The sequence below is a fragment of the Panthera leo genome, chromosome C1, assembly GCF_018350215.1.
Source record: "Panthera leo isolate Ple1 chromosome C1, P.leo_Ple1_pat1.1, whole genome shotgun sequence".
Lineage (NCBI taxonomy): Eukaryota > Metazoa > Chordata > Mammalia > Carnivora > Felidae > Panthera > Panthera leo.
In genome coordinates, this window is record NC_056686.1 from 2,138,845 (window position 1) to 2,158,457 (window position 19,613).

At 64.5% G+C, this 19,613-nt stretch overlaps 1 protein-coding gene across 3 annotated transcripts in view; it reads left to right on the plus strand.

The window, feature by feature from the left end:
• Nucleotides 1-16,085, plus strand: part of TP73 (tumor protein p73) — a 60,680-nt gene extending 44,595 nt beyond the window's left edge. For all 3 annotated transcript variants that reach the window (XM_042951533.1, XM_042951532.1, XM_042951534.1), the window contains 10 exons: nt 7,999-8,185; nt 8,540-8,655; nt 10,609-10,718; nt 11,028-11,170; nt 11,407-11,495; nt 11,780-11,904; nt 13,532-13,680; nt 13,932-14,067; nt 14,394-14,487; nt 15,679-16,085. In XM_042951533.1, the coding sequence (XP_042807467.1) occupies nt 7,999-8,185; nt 8,540-8,655; nt 10,609-10,718; nt 11,028-11,170; nt 11,407-11,495; nt 11,780-11,904; nt 13,532-13,680; nt 13,932-14,067; nt 14,394-14,487; nt 15,679-16,005 (1,476 nt within the window). In that variant the 3' untranslated portion in view covers nt 16,006-16,085. The remainder of the gene's footprint in view (nt 1-7,998; nt 8,186-8,539; nt 8,656-10,608; nt 10,719-11,027; nt 11,171-11,406; nt 11,496-11,779; nt 11,905-13,531; nt 13,681-13,931; nt 14,068-14,393; nt 14,488-15,678) is intronic.
• Nucleotides 16,086-19,613: the final 3,528 nt, after the last annotated feature.

Below are 19,613 nucleotides of genomic sequence, written 5' to 3' on the forward strand. Positions count from 1 at the left end.
GCCGTCCAGCCCAGCTCAGTCTCCCCCGGCTCCTAGGCTGGGCCTCGCCGGGGAAGAGGGCTGTCCTTGGGGTTTGGTAGGTTTGGGAGGGGGGTCCGAGGCCAGGCAAGAGGCTTGGGACGGTCGGAGCCCCGGCCCAGCTGGGTAGCGTGAGGCGTGATGGTGAGGGTGCACGTGGCGTGACGGCTCAGCTAGTCCCCGGGGGGGCCTGGACACAGCCCCCTGAATGACCTGCAGCCGCCCCACACACGAGCGTCAGTCTGTCCGTCTTGGGGGCCAGCCAGCTCACGCAGCGTGAGCGCCACCCTCCTGGCCGAGGAGGCTCCTGTGGAAGGCAGGCGGGAGACACAGAGGTTCTCCACGGGGTTCCTGGCAGAATGTGGCTGAGTCAACACTAATGGATTCGGGAGAAAACTTTCCAGCCCCTCGGAGGTTTGCGAGCAGGAAAATAATAGTGGATGTGTCCCGACATGATCACGGTATCAATTGCGTTATCCTAAAAGTTTATGGAATGCATAAGTGGAATTAATACCTTTTACTGGCACCAGAAGCAGTTACACGTATTTAAGGCCGAGGGAAGAGCTCTCAGTGTCTGTGGTGGAGACAGAATGAGGAGCGAACAGGGGAAGTTGAAGCGATTGCCTGCATTGTGCAAAGCTCCTGGGGCGGGGACCCGCTTCCTGCAGGCTGGCCCTGGCTGGTGTCGGCGCCCTCGCCTGTGGCCTGAGCTGGGGATCGCTTCTCTCACCACCCTCTGCAGCCGCTGGGGCCCCTGGGCTTGGAGGTCGCAGAACTTGGCCTTGGAGGCCGAGTGGGGCCGGGGCTGGGGCCCGGGGAGTCGGGAGCGGGGCCTGGGAACAGCCCCTCCTCGCCTCTCCCTGGGCATCTCCCAGGCCCTGGCTGCCCAGCCAGCATCGGTAGCTGCCGTTATAGGGGGGACAGCTCCTCCTGGAACCGGGGCTGAGGAGGCCACGCGGTCCTGAGGCTCCCGCCCCCGTCCTGTGGACTCTGGGCAAGGGTCTCTGCTGAGCGACCAGTGAAGCTTTTCAGTGGTCAGTTGCAGGGGAAATCCGTGTCAGGATTTTGGAAGCGGGGCTCGAGTTCATGGACCCCAGGCCCCAGAAGTCCCCTGGCCACGCCTCCCCCCCCCCCCCCCGGCCTTGCAGGGGTGATCCGTGTATTTGTCCAGGCGGCCCCAGGAAGAGGAGGGGGCAGAAACCCGAGGGCGGCAGAGCTGGGGTGAGGTGTGAGGCCCCCGGGCTGGACAGGGCCACAGGGCTGCTACGCTCAGGCTCGGGCTCGGGCTCGTTTTAGGGCAGGAGCACCGCCCCGCACAAGTGACTAGCGCTCCAAGCTTCAGTAAAGTGGAAGCTCAGGGGTTGCTGGGGGATCCCGCGGTGGCCTAACGCCCAGGGTCCCCCTGGGATTACAGACCTGCCTCGTCCACCACGGCCGTGTGCCCCGGGGCGAGGCAACCCCTCCCCTCTCCTCCTCGTCCTCCTATGTGAGGAGCCAGCTGGCTCCTCCCGGGCCTTGGGGAGGATGAGACGAGGGGGAGCCACATGCTCACCACCTGGCACTAGGAGCCACTGCCCTCTGCAGGGCAGTCAGATGTTCAGGGTCCCAAACTCTCCTTTTCCCCCGGGGCTTCGCCGGGTATTTATCTTCAATTCCAGCCAACCATTGCCTTAAAAGCTGGAAATTGCCCATCCCCACGTGTCCGGGGCATCCCCGAGCTCACTGGAGAAGCTGTGGGCTCCTGTCCTGCTGGCAGAGGGTGCAGTTTCTTAAGAGTGAAAAAACCATGCTCACCACTGCCTGGCCAGAGGGCAGGTCTTTAACTGAGGTCCTGAACTGGAGACTGACCTGTAGCTTCCATGGCAGGAAGGTCAGAGGCAGGAGAGCCCGTGCCCAGGGCCCCCAGCTGGAGCCGACACAGGGCCATCGAGGCCATCCTGAATACCCGTCCCCACTGTGGCCACGGCCGGGCCAACCTCCCCGCTCCCAAGCCACCTGCAGCTGGGCCGGCCCCAGTCCCAGGCCATCTGGAAGTTTCTGGGCCCTGGGGGCAGGAGCTGGCCCACCTGTGCCTGCACTCACCAGACTGGCAGTCATGTCCAGAATGGGGTGCCTGCAGTCAGAGGATCCCAGGACCATCCTCTGAGCAGAAGGTGCCTGCTGGCCCCCACACCCTGCCCAGGCGGGCTGACCCTATGAGCACTACATTGACAAGGCCAAGCAGCTCAGAAGGGGAAGGTGGGCGTTAAGGGTCATAGGGGATCTTTCCCCTGGCAGTTGAGGGGACCCTCTGTGGTGAGCAGAGCCGGGCTGGTGGCCAGCCTCCTCATTCTGTCCCCACACGGGTAGTTCTCTGGTCTGGCTCACAGCCATGCCTTGCTGCATTCTTACCAGAGTGTTTTCCCCATGGGGCCGGCCAGCGGGGTGTCTGCCTTCTCTGGGAGGCCAGGACAGACAGGCTTGGGCTCTCCAGCTGGCAAAGTCAGAAACCAAGTTCACAGGCAGAGGAACTATGTTTGAGCCTGGCTGAGGCAGATCCTGGTGCTTCAGACGTGGCCACCATTTGTGCTCTTGGCCAGGAGGGTGGCTCCTGGTGGGAAGGCTGGGGCTCCCCGCAAGCCCAGCTGGGTCCCCAAAGACACATCCTGCTTACCCTCTCCATCCTCAAGGCCCCCTCCTGAGGGTCCAGGGGAGGCCAGATGGCAGGGCCTGGGTATCTGAGGCCAAGGGCAAGTCCCCGCCCATTGGCCCCCTTGCCCTGACCCCAGGCCAGAGGAAGAAGCATGTTGTGCCTGGCACCTGTGTCCTTGCTCTGTCCCCCTGCATGCTTCTTTGAGTGGCAGTCTTCCTGGACCCAGGGCTAGCCTGGTGGAGACAAAGGGGACTCAGGGGTCTCAGTGCTCCTACCCCTGATGTTAGCCCAGGACAGAAGCCACCAGAGACATCCTTCCCGGCTTGCAGCCATGTGTGGGAGGAGGGTGGAGTAGGCCCAAGTCCCTGTGGCCTGGGAGTGCCTGAGGGGGATGCTTGCCACTTCCCAAGGCATGGTCCTTCCAGGTCGTGAGGGTCCCAGGGGCTCCTGCTCCCTTGATTGGGAACAGGCTCTAGGATGTGGGGGGGGGGGGCAGGCTCCTGAGGGGTGTCGCTGCCAGCCCCAGGCCCACCTCTCACAGGTAGGCAGCCTCTGGCCCACAGCCTCTGGGGATGCCCCTGGATAGTGGTCAGCGTCACTCGGCACCCGCAAAGCCCACTTTTGCCTCCCGTTTATCCTTCTCTGGGCTCCCGGCGAGGGAGCCCCTGACCAGCCTGTGCAGGGTGTCAGCAGATGTGTGTGTGTCCTCCCCTAGCCAGGAGCTCTTGAGGATTCTCGGCAGGCTTCTTTATCAGGCACGGTTGCAGCCTACCGGCGTCCAGGAGCTCCCAGGAGCCTCCGGCCACCAGGCCTGTGGCCAAGGTGGGGCGTTGGCTGTGGGTTTCCTTGTGCAGGGACCCTCACCGCTTTCTGTCCGTGGGTGCTCTGAAATGGGCTGGGGTGATGGTTACAGACTGGCACCCTCCCTGTTATCCTGCCCAGACCTCCCTGACGTCAGAGCCCACTCCATGTCCCAGCAGCTCTCCGTGGAGTAGGGGAGGCCACCAGGAGGGGGTGTGGCAATGTGGCTTGTGTCACTCAGGGGCCCCTCCTTACCCAGGAGGGCTGTCAATGGGGGCTGTTGACCTAGGCCCCCTGTGGGTCTTGGGGGTCACCCTATGAACCCACACAGCTTCTTGGTAAGTGTTCTTGTGGGAGTTTCTCTAGGGAGGAAGGGAGTCTGTGGCCTTGGGTAGGTCCTCAAAGGGGTCCATAACCTGAGAGAGGAGAGAAATGTGGCTCTGAACACACATGCACGCACACACACACACACACACACACACACACGCGGGAAGCAGATAAAAGTGGGCTATAAAAAAAAAATCATTTAAAAAAATAAAAGCCCCCCCCCTCAAGGCCCCGTCTTCCAGAATCTGTTGTAACAGATTCGCCCAAGCTGGTTAACGGTATTTGCGGTTTGCAAGATGCTACACGTCCCTGGAAAATGACAGACAACCTATTATCACCTCTCCACTCTCCTCCTGTCCAAACCTGCCCATGCCGGGCACCCAGCTGCTGGGGAGCGGGTGCGAGGAAATTAACAGCCACGGAGCCTCGCCTGCCACCCGCCACCCTCTCGCCTGCCACCCCCGCGCCAGCCCTGCCAGGCCCCGGGCTCCCAGCCAGACAGGGCCCGTCGAGGACTCTAATGGGGGGAGGGTCCGGTGGGGGAGGGCAGGGATGGGCAGACACCAGCATTTGGGCAAACCGTTTCCTGCAAACACGAAGGGATACATGCATCTCGGGGCAGGCAAGTCTGGACGGCTCTGTGTCAACAGCCGAAGATAAATAAGATTTTATCAGCTCAGAATCTGTTGAAACACATCCATCTAGCGGTTCTAGGGAAGGAGAGGCAAGAGGGAGGGAGAGGAGGCGTCTTCACGTGACCTTCTCTGTGGACCAGGCAGGACCCAGGAGTCTTCCTCCCCACCTGCCCATGCCTGAGTCCCAGGAGCTGCGGGAGGAGGGAAGGAGCTGGCTGGGGGGTGGGGGCTCACGCCTTCTTAGACACAGGCTACTCCACCCTGACCCCACCCTGGGTTTGGCCACCCCACGCCTCCCCCCCTCCAGGCCCACCTCCCGCCCCTGTAGCCCAGCAGCTGTGCCCCTGCAACATGCTACCAAGTGTAGGGAAGCCTCAAGGCATCCCTCCAGCCAGCCGTTCGCTGTTCTACCAGGACCGGGCTAGACATTTGTGGCTTCAATCCCCGCAGGGGTGGGGTGGCTGGTGTATGTGCCCACGGCCATATTATCAATCATCTTGGGGTGGCACTAGACTAGGGACACCCCTGTGGGGAGTGGGACCAGGCCCAAGGCTGGGGGTGGCCCTGCCAGGGACGCAGAGGGAGGAAGCGGGGGCCCTCTCTCCTCGCCCACCCTAGGCGGCTCCGCGCTCCCAGCCCAGCCTGGTCCGGCGCGGGTACCACGGACAGCTCCCCGCGGCTCCTCCCCAGGGCGGGGCGTCCTCCGCGCGCCCCTCCGTCCCCGCCCTTCCTCCACCCGGCGCCGGCCACGTGTCCCTGCGTTTTCCTGGGACCTCCTGCGGCCCCCTGACACGGAGAGCACCCCCGGGCGCCCCCATCCCCGCCTGCCGGCCACGCGCCCCTGCGTTTCCCCCGGACCTCGGGGCCTCGGTCCGACGCCCAGACACGGACACCGAAGGGGCGCCCCCACCCCGCCGGCCACAGGGCCTGCAGAGGAGGGCTCACAAAGTCTCCGCCGGTCAGGGGCCTTGAAGCCCCGCCCCACTGTCAGGACAGGCCTGCGAGGCTGCACCTGAAGTCCTGCTCCCTCCCTGCTGGCTGATGAGCCAAGGCACCTGGCCCTTGGGGGGCCAACAGACCCCATCTCAGGCCGTGGATGGATCACGAGGTCGGAGGACAGACTGATGGGAGCCGCTGGGTAGTCGCCCCAGAGAGGGGACTGGAGGGCCTGCTCGCAGAGGGGCGGGGAGCCATCCGGCCTGGAAGTGACACTGCACACTGGGCCATGGCCGGACGGCTCAAGGGTGTTAAGTGTGGTCAGCCAGCGGGCCGCCTGCCCAGCCTGGGAGAGGTCTGTCCAGTGGAGTATAGCATCCCGCTGACAAGCACCAGAACCCGGGGGCCATTCTCCTCTTGACGCTTTCAGGCGGGAGCCTCCAGTAAGTCCAGATTCTTCTGAAGGTTGAAGGGGCCTCAGAGCCCATTTTCTTTCGTGACTCTGGAGCCTGGCAAACGATAGGCACCCCACAAACACTGCTGCAGGGATGGCCCTCTGGACCCCGGTTGCCCCTATCATTGGTTCTGTTCGGGTCCCTGCAGGCCAGCCGGGGCTCACAGTTCCCGGGGGGCCTCCTCCATCAGGAAAACCCCCTGGGTGACGGCTCTCCTGCTGAGCCTCTCCGAGGGCCTCCAGGATGCTTGCCTGGAAGTTCCCTGCCTGAAACCACCTGCACACTTGTCTGAGAGCCGGGGACCTGTTCTGAAGCCTCACTGTGGGTCGACAAGAGAGCGGGGTGCCGAATGGGCACCCGGTGTCTGCTTTGGGCCGGGCAGGTTGCTGCTGTCCTGGGCAGGGGCACCCAGCTTATCCCCCAAACTGGTGCTTCGGGGAGTGAAGGGGCAGCATTTGTACTGATGAGGACATCGGAGGTCAGCAGTCACCCCCTGGGAAGCAGGACTGAGCCCCACAACAAGCAGGCTGCCCCCACTCCCTGAGCCCTGTTTTCTGCTCTTCCCAGAAGGGCCTCAGCAACCCCCCCCTCCCCAGGGCTGTGTGTGATCATTCTTTCCTGCACTGTAAGCAGGTCTGGGGACTCTGCTTCTCGCCAGAAGTGGGGGTCCCAGGTATGGGGTGGCAGGCTGCACCTGGCTCCAGGGAGCCTGGCGAGTGGGAAGGGGCGGTGAAGCCCACGGCATCCAGTTTCCTTCTGTGATGGGGGTGTGAGGGGCGGGTACTGAATTCAGCGCCAAGGGAAAGCTGAACAAGGTCCAACACCCCGACAATGCCTTGAACTCCACCCCAGGGATGGGTGTTTCCAGGAGGGAGCCCCGGTCAGCTCATCAGGGGAGGGATGGCTCACACTGTGGGGCCAAAGGCTGTGAGGGCACCGGGGACCCCCTGCTCTGGGGCTCTGCGTAAGTTCCATCTCCCTATGTTTCCCACCCCTTGCTTTTTGTACACTTAGAGTAGCTGAGGGTCCATTGTGTGCCTTGGTGGCCAGAGGGGGGGCTCTGGAGGCCAGTGGGGGCCTTACCTTTGCAGCGTGAGGGTGTCGGGGGCCCCCAGCTTCCTTGGCAGAAGCGGGCTGTGACCTGCCCCTTCTCTGGCTCTGTCGTCCACGTGTCCGGCCTCAACTGCCCTGACCGTAGCACGGTGGGTACACTTCCCGCTGGGAACCGTGGGCCCCAGCCTGTGGTCGCCAGTCCCCTGTGGTACACCTGCCACAGTGGTGGCCGGACCCCAGCTGGGTGCCTGTCTGAAGCAGTGTCTCCTGGTACAGTACGGTTTCTCTGACCCCACCATGGTGGGGTGTGATGGGGCACTCTCCGGACTTTGTGTCTGGGGTGAGTCCAGGTCACCGGGGATTTGTGGGGGGGCAGGGAGATTGTGGGGTGGGGCCAGGAACCTGAGACCAGGAACACTGTCCCTGGGGGAAGGAGGCATGAGGAGCCCCAGACGGGTCTGCCCCGAAGCCAGTCAGCTTGGAAGCTAGTGGCTACCCCCGTGGTCACCAGCAGGTCTCCTGTGAACTCATGCGAGGGTCCTTGGGTAGGCGACCTGGTCCCCCGGCCACTGCCCCCAGAGGCCCCTGCCAGGGTCAGGAAGGGCATCATCTGACCCTCCCTAGGACAGGGTCCCTGGGCTGCAGGTACTAGGGCTTTGAGGTCCCCGGTGGCCCATGCCACGCTGCAGAGCTCAACCCCTAGGACTCAATGTTTCACATTCTTCTTCACTCGATTGAGAAACATATCTGAAAAACACTATAAAACTTCCTATTTTTAAAGGGTAGGCTTTGCAAGCGCTCTTGCTGGGCCCTGGGGGCCTACGGTTGACAGCGCTGGGGGGGTGGGTGGGGAGGAGCCGGGCTCGACAGGGCACCCCTGGCTCCCAGCCCCCACTCTCCATCAGCTTCCCCCTTCCCCGGCCTTTCCTGGCCTCACCCGTGAGATGGACGTAATGGTGCTAACCTCTCCAGCCAGCGATGGCGGGATGAAAGCCGTCTGCTCTCCCTGTGCCCAAAGCGGCCGGTGCTGCCGAGTGGGCGAGGGGATGCGGGGAGGGGCGAGACTCCTGGCTGGGGGTGGGGTGCAGCTGAGCGAGGGTGCCGAGCCGGGGCCTCAACCCTGCCCCCCGATCCCCACCAGTACTCCCCGCTGCTGAAGAAGCTTTACTGCCAAATCGCCAAGACGTGCCCCATCCAGATCAAGGTGTCCACCCCGCCGCCCCCGGGCACCGTCATCCGGGCCATGCCCGTCTACAAGAAGGCAGAGCATGTGACTGAGGTGGTGAAGCGCTGCCCCAACCATGAGCTCGGACGAGACTTCAACGAAGGTGAGGCCCCCGGCCCCGTGCCCAGCAGCCAGGGCACCCCGGGAGGGAGGGCTCGCCTCGGGCGTCCATGCTTGGAGACAGCAGGGGCTGACAGTGTGGACCCGGCACGTCCCCTCCCCAGCCCCTTTTCCTCCCAGCTGTACCTGGGGCCTGGGGTGCAGGTGCCCAGGGGACAGTGGTCAGCAGCGATGCTGGGCCAGGCACCCTGAGGGCATCAGGGCCGGCGGCCCGAGCCCCACCTGGGAGGCTGGTGGGGCTGGCCTTTGCGGTCCCCAGTCTGCTGCGATGTGTCTGGCACAGGGGTGACCGGGCCCCAGCCGGGCAACCCCCTGAAGCGGTATCCCCTCCCGGCAGGACAGTCTGCTCCGGCCAGCCACCTCATCCGAGTGGAGGGCAACAATCTCTCACAGTACGTGGACGACCCTGTCACAGGCAGGCAGAGCGTCATGGTTCCCTATGAGCCCCCGCAGGTAGGTGGGGGCCCCTGCAGTTAGCCACGAGGGTGAGGGTCCGATCACAGAGCACTCATGTCACTTCAGATGGCCAACCCACTGTCCCCAGCGCCTCCGGGTTAAGTCTTGCTGTGGAGCAACTTCTTCACCTCCTGCCCCCACCCCCAGCCCCTGGCGCCTGGCACTCATTTCTGGTCACTTCTGTACAGGTCTAGGTGGGACCCCCCTCGGCCTCTCTGGCTACAGGACAGAGGCCTGGAGATGAGGGTAGAGGCCAGAGGTGGCCGGTGGGCGGGGCGGAGAGCTGTGGGCGGGGCTCTGCTGTGACCTGAAGGCAGCAGAAGGTTCTGGGGCTGCTGTGAGGGCCCAGCCAGAGAAGCTGGGGGTGGAGCCAGGTGGGGGTGGGGGGCTGAGCAGTGACGGTGGGTTGGGGGTGGGCCCCAGTTGGGCCCGTGGGCCATGCTTCCACGGGTGAGGGGGCACAGCGAGCCCCACCTTTCCTCTACCTGGCTCTGACCCCTAGACTCCCCAAACTGTGATCAGTTCCCCAGACCCCCAGGCCCCAGCCCTGCACCTGGCCCCTTAAACCCCCAGCCCCCAGGAAGGGGTGTGACCACCCTGCACTCCCTCCCTCCCTTGCCCTACGTCACCTGCCAGGAAAGCAGGGCTCTCCTGCCCCCTGGTGGCTTCTGTGTGCCAGCAGTTTGGTGAAAGGCCAGGTTTGCCTAAGCCAGTGACTGAGTTTTATATCCTGACCCAGGGAGACCATGACACCTGCCCATTTTGTGGTCCTGGGATGCCCAGGAGTCGAGAGCCCTGGATTCCTTGTGCAGCTGTCCACAGACTCCCTGGGAAATGGACACATGTGCTGGAGATGGGGGTCCACTCAGATGGCTCTGGTCCCTCTCTCTGCCAGAGCAGTGCCATTCACCTTTCTGCCCACGAGAGCCTGCAGCACGCAGAACACACCTTTGTGCCCACAGAGACCTGTGCACATGCCCGCTCACACCCAGCCTCCAGGGCTTGACCTCCAATCTATGTTAGGAGACGTGGTTGGGGCAACCAGACCACAGGACTTTGGGCCTCCGAGAGCCAGCACAGAGCATGGCACTCAGTGTAGCGCATGACTGGGTGGGTAGATGAGAGGTATAAGTGGATGAGTGGTTGGAAGGAAGGAAGGAAGGAAGGAAGGAAGGAAGGAAGGATAGAAAGATGGATGGATGGAAGGACGGATGAATGGATGGATGGAAGGAAATATGGGTGGATGGATGGATGGATGGATGGATGGAGGTGGGTCAGTGCGTGCAAGTGAATGGTTGGATGGATGGGCGTGTGGACAGAAGGTAGATGGATGGAGGTGGATGGATGGATAGATAGGTTTGACTGGATGAGTGGATGGAAGGAAGGAAGTATGGGTGGATGGATGGATGGATGGACAGAAGGAAGGATGGATGGATGGGAGAAAGGAAGGAAGGATGCATGGAAAGAAGGAAGGAAGGAATGATGGATGGAGGTGGGTCAGTGTATGCAGGTGAATGGCTGGATGGGTGGGTGGGTGCACAGAAGGTAAATGCATGGAGATAGAAGGATGGGTGGATGGATGGATAGATAGGGGTAACTGGATGCGTGCTTGGAAGGAAGGAAGGAAGGGTGGATGGATGAATAAAAGGATGGATGGATGGATGATAGAAGGATGGATGGAAGGAAGGATGGATGGATGGATGGATGGAGGCGGGTCAGTGCGTGCAAGTGAATGGTTGGATGGATGGGTGGGTGCACAGAAGGTGGATGGATGGAGGTGGATGGATGGGCGCATGGGTAGGCAGATGGGTGGATGCCAGAGGACCACAGCGCAGGGGCCTGCCTCTCCCCCAGGCCCACCTAGAGTCGGGGCCTGGCCCAGAAGCACCCGCCTCGGCGGGTGGGGCCTGCATGCTGATAGCACTGCTTCCTCCCCTCTCCCGTGTGTAGGTGGGGACAGAATTTACCACCATCCTGTACAACTTCATGTGCAACAGCAGTTGTGTGGGGGGCATGAACCGGAGGCCCATCCTCATCATCATCACCCTGGAGACCCGGGAGTGAGTCTGCTGGGCTCGTGGGGTGGGGGAGGGGCGGTTTGGGGGCGGTTTTGCTGGGGGCTCGGCAGGCAGAGGGGCAGGGTGAGGAATGGTGCTGGCGCTGGAGGTGGGTTTCAGAAGGAGGGCTCCCCCCGGCTGCGAGGGCTGCTGGAGCAGGGCCTGGGATTTGGGAGGACGCAGGGGACCTGGTGTCTGAGTGGCTGGGTGCTCCGCCTTGGTCCCCTGGCTCCTCAAGACCCCGGCGTGGGGGCCGAGGTGGGTGGCGCAGGCCCCCGAGGCTCACGGTTCTGGCCGTGCCCGCCCCGCCAGCGGACAGGTGCTGGGCCGCAGGTCCTTCGAGGGCCGCATCTGCGCCTGTCCCGGCCGAGACCGCAAGGCTGACGAGGACCACTACCGCGAGCAGCAGGCCCTGAGCGAGACTGCGGCCAAGAACGGGGCTGGCAGCAAGCGCGGTGAGTGGCCTGGGCTGGGGCGTGGGGGCCGCCTGGGACTTCAGGGCCGAACGTGCCTCGATGGGCGTGACCCACGGGCTGCCGGGGCTCCGGCCCCATCCAGCGTGGGCCCCGCCTTGGGTTTGCCCCTCTTGAATGGGCTACTGGTCTCTGGGCCCATCCACGCTGCACACTGGGTGTCAGGGGTCCTATGGCTTGATCTGCAAGTGGCCTGCCTCCCCTGCCTCCCCTTGCAGCCTTCAAACAGAGCCCCCCGGCCGTCCCCGCCCTGGGCACCAACGTGAAGAAGAGGAGACACGGGGACGAGGATGTGTACTACATGCACGTGAGTGTCCTCCGTCTGTGACGCCCAGGCTGGGGCGGCCGGGGAGGACGCCACAGGCCACCAACTCGTCGCATTTTCAAGTTCTCCAAGAACGATCGAGGCCCCACGTCTGTTGGGGGTGCAGAGCCTGGGGAGGGGAGGAATGGTGGGCGCTCACTGGGTCCCGGACCTGCTCCTGGGGAAGGGGGGAGAAGGGGGGAGAAGGGGTTCCGGGGAGCCCTGCGGAAGAAGGGGCGCCTCGCTGCACGAGCACCTGTGCAGAGGGTCCCCCGGTGTGTGCTCAGGTGCGGGGCCGAGAGAACTTTGAGATCCTGATGAAGGTCAAGGAGAGCCTGGAGCTGATGGAACTGGTGCCACAGCAGCTGGTGGACGCCTACCGGCAGCAGCAGCAGCAGCAGCTTCAGAGGCCGTGAGTGCGGCGCCCCGAGCCCTGGGCCCCCTACGCCCCCAGGCACCGGGACCCCCACCCCCCGGCCCCGGGCCCCCTACCCCCAAACTCCAGGACCCCACTACCCACCCAGCCCCGAGACCCCCCTAACCCCCAGCCCAGGGCCCCCCCTACCCCACCAGCCCCGGGCCCCCTACCCCCCCCAACTCCGGGACCCCCCTACCCCCCCAGCCCCGAGACCCCCCTAACCCCCAGCCCAGGGCCCCCCCTACCCCACCAGCCCCGGGCCCCCTACCACCCCAACTCCGGGACCCCCCTACCACCCCAGCCCCGAGACCCCCCTAACCCCCAGCCCCGGGCCCCCCTACCCCACCAGCCCCAGGCCACCTAGCACCCCAACTCCGGGACCCCCCTACCACCCCAGCCCCGAGACCCCCTAACCCCCAGCCCAGGGCCCCCCCTACCCCACCAGCCCCGGGCCCCCTACCTCCCCAACTCCGGGACCCCCCTACCACCCTAGCCCCCCACCCCACCAGCCCCGGGCCCCCCTACCCCACCAGCCCCGGGCCCCCTACCCCCCAACTCCGGGACCCCCTACCCCCCCAGCCCCGAGACCCCCCTAACCCCCAGCCCAGGGCCCCCCCTACCCCACCAGCCCCGGGCCCCCTACCCCCCCAACTCCGGGACCCCCCTACCACCCCAGCCCCCCACCCCACCAGCCCCGGGCCCCCCTACCCCACCAGCCCCGGGCCCCCTACCCCTCAACTCCGGGACCCCCCTACCCCCCCAGCCCCGAGACCCCCCTAACCCCCAGCCCAGGGCCCCCCCCACCCCACCAGCCCCGGGCCCCCCACCCCTCCAGCCCCAGGACCCCCTACCCCCCAGCTCCGGGACCCCCCTACCACCCCAGCCCCGAGACCCCCCTAACCCCCCAGCCCAGGGCCCCCCCTACCCCACCAGCCCCGGGCCCCCTACCACCCCAACTCCGGGACCCCCCTACCACCCCAGCCCCGAGACCCCCCTAACCCCCCAGCCCAGGGCCCCCCTACCCCACCAGCCCCTGGCCCCCTACCCCCCTCAGCCCCAGGCGCCCTGCCCCACTGAGTCCTCACTGGGTCCCAGACCTGCTCCTGGGCAAGGGGGAAGAAGGGGTGCTGGGGAGCCCAGCCCCAGGCGCCCCACCCCACTGGGTCCTCACTGGGTCCCAGGACCCCCTACCCCCCAGCCCCGGCCCCCACCCCACACCCCCTGCCGGCCAACACCTGGTGGGAAGTATGGGGCCACTTCCACCCGCCAGGACGGGTGCCCCCCTCCTCCTGAAGCCTCCCGTGCTCGTGCTCAGTGGCCATCTGGGCTATCCCTCCACCTCTCCCGCAGGGGGGCCTAAGTGGCCGCTGACAGGAAGGCGAGGGGGGCAGGTCAGAGCACGGCCGACCCGCTGGCTGACTCTGGTGGCAGGAGCCGGCTTTCCCTCCCTCCCACCCCAGGCCGGTCCCGGGGACAGCCAGCGGCCGGGTGTGGCCCAGGTGTGGGTGGGAGTGCTGGGCGAGAAGGGAGGCCCCCAGCAGCCTGGGACATCATGTGGAGGTGAGCACAGGGGGATGTGGCCGCCTGGGCCTCTCACCAAGAGCCGTTGCTGTCTAAGCAGGAGCCACCTGCAGCCGGCGTCCTACGGGCCCGTCCTCTCGCCCATGAACAAAGCGCACGGGGGTGTCAACAAACTGCCGTCCGTCAACCAGCTGGTGGGCCAGCCTCCCCCGCACAGCTCGGCGGCCGGGCCCAACCTGGGGCCCGTGGGTGAGTGGCCCGGGCCGTGGGGGCACAGAGCAGGCCGGGGAGGCACACGGCAGGGGGTCTAGCTCGAGACACTTCTGCACAGCTCAGGGCTCTCGAGGGCAGCCCCCCGCCAGCAGCCCCTGTCCACAGGCGGGGGGCACAGCCACGGACAGCCCCCCGTGTCCATCGCCCACCTCAGGGAGGTCCCGGTCAGGCGGAGCGTTGCGGGGGGCGGCCCGGCCCAGCTGGCTCTGACTGTCCCACTTGCCCAGGCCCCGGGATCCTCAACAACCACAGCCACGCCCTGCCAGCCAACGGCGAGATGAACAGCGGCCACGGCGCCCAGTCCATGGTCTCGGGGTCCCACTGCACCCCACCCCCCTACCACGCCGACCCCAGCCTGGTCAGGTACGTGGGCTGCTGCCGGGCCCTGCCTCGAACCCACTGACCTCAGCCCCTCGTGGCCGCCGGCCAGCTTGGCCCCCAGCCCTGCGGGCAGTCCCTGCCTGCTGTCCTGTGTGTCCTCACATCCACTCTGCCACCACGAGGACAGACACAGGCGGAGGAGAGGTCAGGAGTGAGAGTCCAACAGGTGCCGGGGGACGCACAGACACAGGGTTCCGTGGAGGCTGAGCCCCAGGGTGAGCACCTCGCCCGCGCCGGGCTCCCAGCCGGACAGAGCAGCCGCGGGCTTGGAAGTTACTGCCGCTTTATTTCCCAAGTTGTCTCTGCAGTTTTTTAACAGGATTGGGGTGTCCAAACTGCATCGAGTATTTCACCTCCCAAGGCTTACAGAACATTTACCACCTGCAGAATCTGACCATAGAGGTAGGAGCCCCGCCCGCGGACCCAGAGGCCAGGGCTCTGTGCCAGGGCAGAGCGGTTCTCTGCTTTGTGGGCCACTCTTTCCTGCTCTTGCTGAGGGAGGGAGGCGCGGGGTGGGGGGTGGAATCTGGAAAACCCTCGATCCCACGACTGAGCTCAACCAACTCCCTCTCGTCCGGCTTCCTATGGAGTCAGCCCTGGAGAGAGAGTCGTGGGTGAGCTGAGCTGCTCAGGCAGTGTCTGGACGGGACGCCCGCCCGGGGCCCCTGGCAGCGGGCCGCTCACTTGGACTTGGCTGTGAAGCTGCTCTCACGCACCCAGCGGCCCGGCTGCCTTTGATTTGGGGGACAGGCTATTTCCAACTCTCCAGAGTTGTGAAGGTCAAGGCCGGAAGGGTCTTGGAGCTGGCACGTCTCAGTGCCACTTACAGAGGGAGAAACTGAGGCCCAAAGAAGACAAGTCACACCTGCGAGTCCTGGGTTCAGATTGTGCCAGGCTACAAGCATCCTGGGCACCGTGACCAAACAGCCGTGGCTCACCTCTGGGTCGGGGGACAGTGCCAGCACTGAGCCCCTCCTAAACCACGGAAGACCGCACCTGCTCGCAGCCTAGGGCCGCCTTGAGCTGTAATGTACCATTAGCCAAGGGACGCGCAGGCCTCAAGAGCCCAGAGAGGCAGAGGCCGCCGGGGACACTCCAGCCCCGGAGCCCCCGCCCCCTCCCCCCCTCCCCGCCTGCCGTTCTGTTTCCACCCAGGGCCCCAGGCCAGAGGGGCGCAGTTTGCCCAGGGGCTGTGGCCACTCGTTCAGCCCTGACCATGTGCTGTGTCCACCGCTGCCCTCCTCCTCCCCCATCCCCACTGACCCCTGCTGGCCCAGCTCAGTGCATGTTAACCCACCCCCCCCCCACCCCCGTCCCTGTGTGACCGCCTGCCTGGCTGGTGCGGGGAGGCCCCAGGGGCTTGATGGTCGGCTCCGGTCCCCCAGGGCGTGCAGTGGAGGCGTCGCAGAGCCCAGGAATGACTTCACCCCTGCACGGGGGCGCGTGCGCGCGCGCGCACGCCGCTTCTTAGCTCCCCGGTCACCCGTGGCCTGGCAAATGCGGCGCCAGAGGCTCCGTTGTCCCACCGCCAGGTCCCGGAAGGGCGCCTCCGGGGCGGGGGAGGGGGCGGGGCCCTAACGGCGGCTCTTGCAGGACCTCGGGGCCCTGAAGATCCCGGACCAGTACCGGATGACCATCTGGAGGGGGCTGCAGGACCTGAAGCAGAGCCACGACTACGGCGCCCAGCAGCTGATCCGCTCCAGCAGCAACGCGGCCGCCATCGCCGTGGGCAGCTCCGGGGAGCTGCAGCGGCAGCGGGTCATGGAGGCCGTGCACTTCCGCGTGCGCCACACCATCACCATCCCCAACCGCGGGGGCCCGGGGCCCGACGAGTGGGCGGACTTCGGCTTCGACCTCCCGGACTGCAAGTCCCGGAAACAGTCCATCAAAGAGGAGTTCACGGAGAGCGAGATCAACTGAGGGGCCGGGAGGGCGCGGCGGGGTCCCCGGGCAGCCTCGCGTGGTCTCCCCTTCCTCGTTTTCACAAACTGCCCCGGGAAGCAGGACCAGCAGGCTGTGCCGGGGGAGGGGGAGAGGCGAGGTCCACCCGGCGGCTCCCGGACAGCGGCTGGCTGGCGTGTCTGGACGCGATCTGGGCGGGGGAGGGTCGGCCCCCGGAGCCAGCGCCTTCCCCACCCGCCCCGTCCGTGCGTCCTCCTCCGGGCTCTGCGGCTCCCAAGCGAGATGCTCCGGGGACACAAGGATCGCCTCCGCTGACGGACTGCCAAAAAGTATTTTTCGATGTCTTTTGTTTCCTGGCAACGAGCGGCCCCGTGATTGTGACCCAAAACACGTTTATTTTGGGGTCAGCGCTCCAGACCCTGTCTCTGCCGAGGCGGGGTCCCTCTGCTGGATTTGAGGGTCCGTCTACCCCTCACACCTCAAACCCACTGCTACCTTCCACTTCCCGCCCCAAAACGAGAACCGGAATTTCCCCGGACTTGGAGCCGACTGGGGAGGAGGGCGTCCCTCCTTGGAGGCAAGGAAACTTCTGGTCAGTTGCCACCAGCCAACACCCAAGCCAACACCACCGGCCACGGCCAGAGCTCTCCAGTGAGCTTCTCCGCACAGACACGGACGGCATGCTCCTTAGACTACTGGAAATTGTCAATATTTGATAAAAAGATACCCTTTGTACTTGGTGGGTCAGCTTTTTTTTTTTTTTCTTTCATTCCTAACATTCCCTTCAGGGTTCAACCTGGCGGGCATTCCTGGCATCCCCGGGTCTGTCTAAACAAGCTGGACTAAGAAAGCAGAGGGCAAGCCAGGCAGGGGCCGGCGGCTGGACAGGAGCATGGGAGAACGGGGCAGGTCCGGCCACTGTTTGGCTGGGAGGCTCTCCACTTGGGACAGTTCCAGTCTGGTGGCTACTGTGGCTAGTTGGGGGTAGGGCTGTGGGTTGCCTTTCTCGGGGAGAGTCCCTCCAGCGGGGAGGGAGCAGTTGGCAGGAAGGCGCACCTGTTGGGGGCTTGGAGGGAGGCGGGGGCAGGAATGAGGCCGGTTTCATTTGTAAGGAACCTCCCGAGCCTTTGTGGCCAGAACCCTGACAGACCCAGCGCACTGCCCAGGGCAGGAGACAGGACAGGAGAGACGTGGGCGATGGGTAATGAGGCCAACACCCGCGGTGGGAGGGTGCCTGATGTGTGAGGCCTGAGACGAGCCTTGGGTGCGGCCACACGGCACTTCCCAAGCACAGCCCGGGGAAGCCTCCAGGCCAGGGGAGGGTGTAGACGCAGCCCTAATCATCCTTTGGGTCTGTTCTCGTTGCCATAAACCACCCAGAAGATGCCTCCCTCCCGGGGAAGGCAGGACGGACTCTCTTCAGGCCGCGTGTTCAGAGGTGTCCCCTGGGAGCGGGAGCACCGTCCCCCTCCATGCTGAGCCCAGACCGCGTTAACACTCCAGCTTCTTTCTTAGCTGTCCCCACTGGGAAGACGGCGGCCGGTGTTCCTTGTTTCACAGTGTTTCTCAGAGACTGGCCAGCAGGGGGAGGGAGCCCCACAGGCTCTGAGCCCATCCCGACTCCCTGAAGGAGCCCGGAGCCAGCTCCGTCCCAAGCTCGCTCTCCGGCCGTCTCCAGACAGGACTTCATCTTGGAAAGTCAAGCCTATACGTGTCTACGGTCTACACTTACGTGAAAGCGCGGTGTGTGCAGACAGGAGTGCCTGCGTCTAGGGTAACGCGGCCATCCTCCCCCTCCACCGCACACTCTCTGGGGAACCACCTTCCGGGGTGTCAGAGCCCCCCCCCCTCGGGCCCTAACCTCCGGCCAGGGCTCCGGGGCCACGGGACCAGCTCATTCCAACGGGCAGCGGGCTCTGCTCACCAGAAGAGGTGTCCGTGCCCACAGGGGCCTGCAGTCCCCCCAGGGTACACCCCTACTGCACCCACAGGAGCCGTGGACTCAGGACTACCGCGGGTGCGTGTGGCTGCCCCTGCCCCCCATCCCCCGTTTTCTCACACCCCCTCCCCCCTGAGGCTGGGGAAGGAAGTACACTGCCCGTGCCATTTCACAGATGAGGAAACTGAGGCTAAGTCTGGGGTCTCAGGCATCACAGCTGGGCTGGAGTCTGGCACTTGCTCCAGTGGCCATATGCCTGAGCCCCCCACCCCCCGTGTGCTCCCTTGTCCCACCTCAGGAGCTGGGGACCCGTCCCTCAACTCGCTGGGGTCCATGAACCTGGGCGCAGGCCCAGGCGTCCCGTGGCTCTGTCTGCTCCTGGAGGCCAGAGTCCGGTAAGGGAATGCCACAGCCCACCCCCCACCCCAACCTGTGTGCCCCAGAGAGGGTCAGCGCGGGGCAGGAGGGGCCCCAGCTGCACCGGTGCTCGCCAGACCCCACACAGGGTCCTGGAGCCTTTCTCCCACTGTGCTGGGGGAGGGGCACCTTGGGAGAGCAAAGCCAAGAACTCACCGCATGGAGGAGAAGCGCTGTGTGCTTAGAGGAAAACGCAGATCGATCGATGGGAGTCACCATCCCTGGGTTCCAAACTCTGGTTCTACAAAACTCAAAGGTTCAGAGAAAATAAACCTTTAAGGTGTGAAGAGGTGGGAGGGACGCTCTCTCTCGCAGGGGAGCATTCTGGAGAGTGGGGTGGACCTCTCTTCATCACCGACACCAGCCACTCTGGGGCGAGAAAGCGTGCCATTCCCCCCGCCCGCCCCAGGGCCCCAGTGTACGACCACCAGGGACAGGCCAGGTGTCAGGTCAGTCGCAGACTGCCGCGTCTCTGTCTCCATAAGTTAAAGCACTTTAGTGCTTTAAGGCTAAAACAAAAACAAAAAAACAAAAACACCACCCATGTTTTTAATGTAATTAATCCTTTTCAAGCAGTATTAATGGATCTATTCCAATGATACTAACTTTTTTTGGTAATGTAATCTTGGGAAAACGTGTTATTTTTTTAGCTGTGTTTTGGTGGGAAGTTTTGTTTTTGTAACATAATAAAGCCAAGTTCCGAAGGCTGTCTCTGAATAACTCCGCTAAGACAACAGCACGCACGAGAGCAGCAGCTCCTGAAGCCCCCATGCCAGGCTTGAGCAGCGACCCCCACCCCGCCCCGTCCCCGGTTTCTCCCGTGTTTTCAGTGGGAGGAGCCCGCGGGCGCCCTCCTCCCCAGGGCTATGTGCTCAGCGGTGTCCGAGGTCACACAAGAACGGCCTCAGGGCAAACACATGGCTCTGTCCTTGCAAAGCTGGTGAACCTCACAGGCCTGACTTGGGCCTCAGCCTGCCCACTGAGCCCTGGAAGAGCAGGCTCATCCGAGCTCCGTGGGGGCCGAGAGGGGGGTCTGGACTTCAGAAAGGTCACGCGGGGCCCGGGGAGGTCACAAATTCCCTCCCAGCAAGCGGCCTGGAGTCGAGCACATTCACGTTTCCCTGCAAAACTTAGGAAAAGACGGCAGAGAGCTCACGTGTGTTCAACCGGGGCTGGGCCCATGCGGGCTTGTTTCCATGCTTCTAGTTCTCAGGTTTCTGCATTTCAGAACTCGAAGAGTCAGGGGCGCTGCCCCAGCAGAATAGGGCTC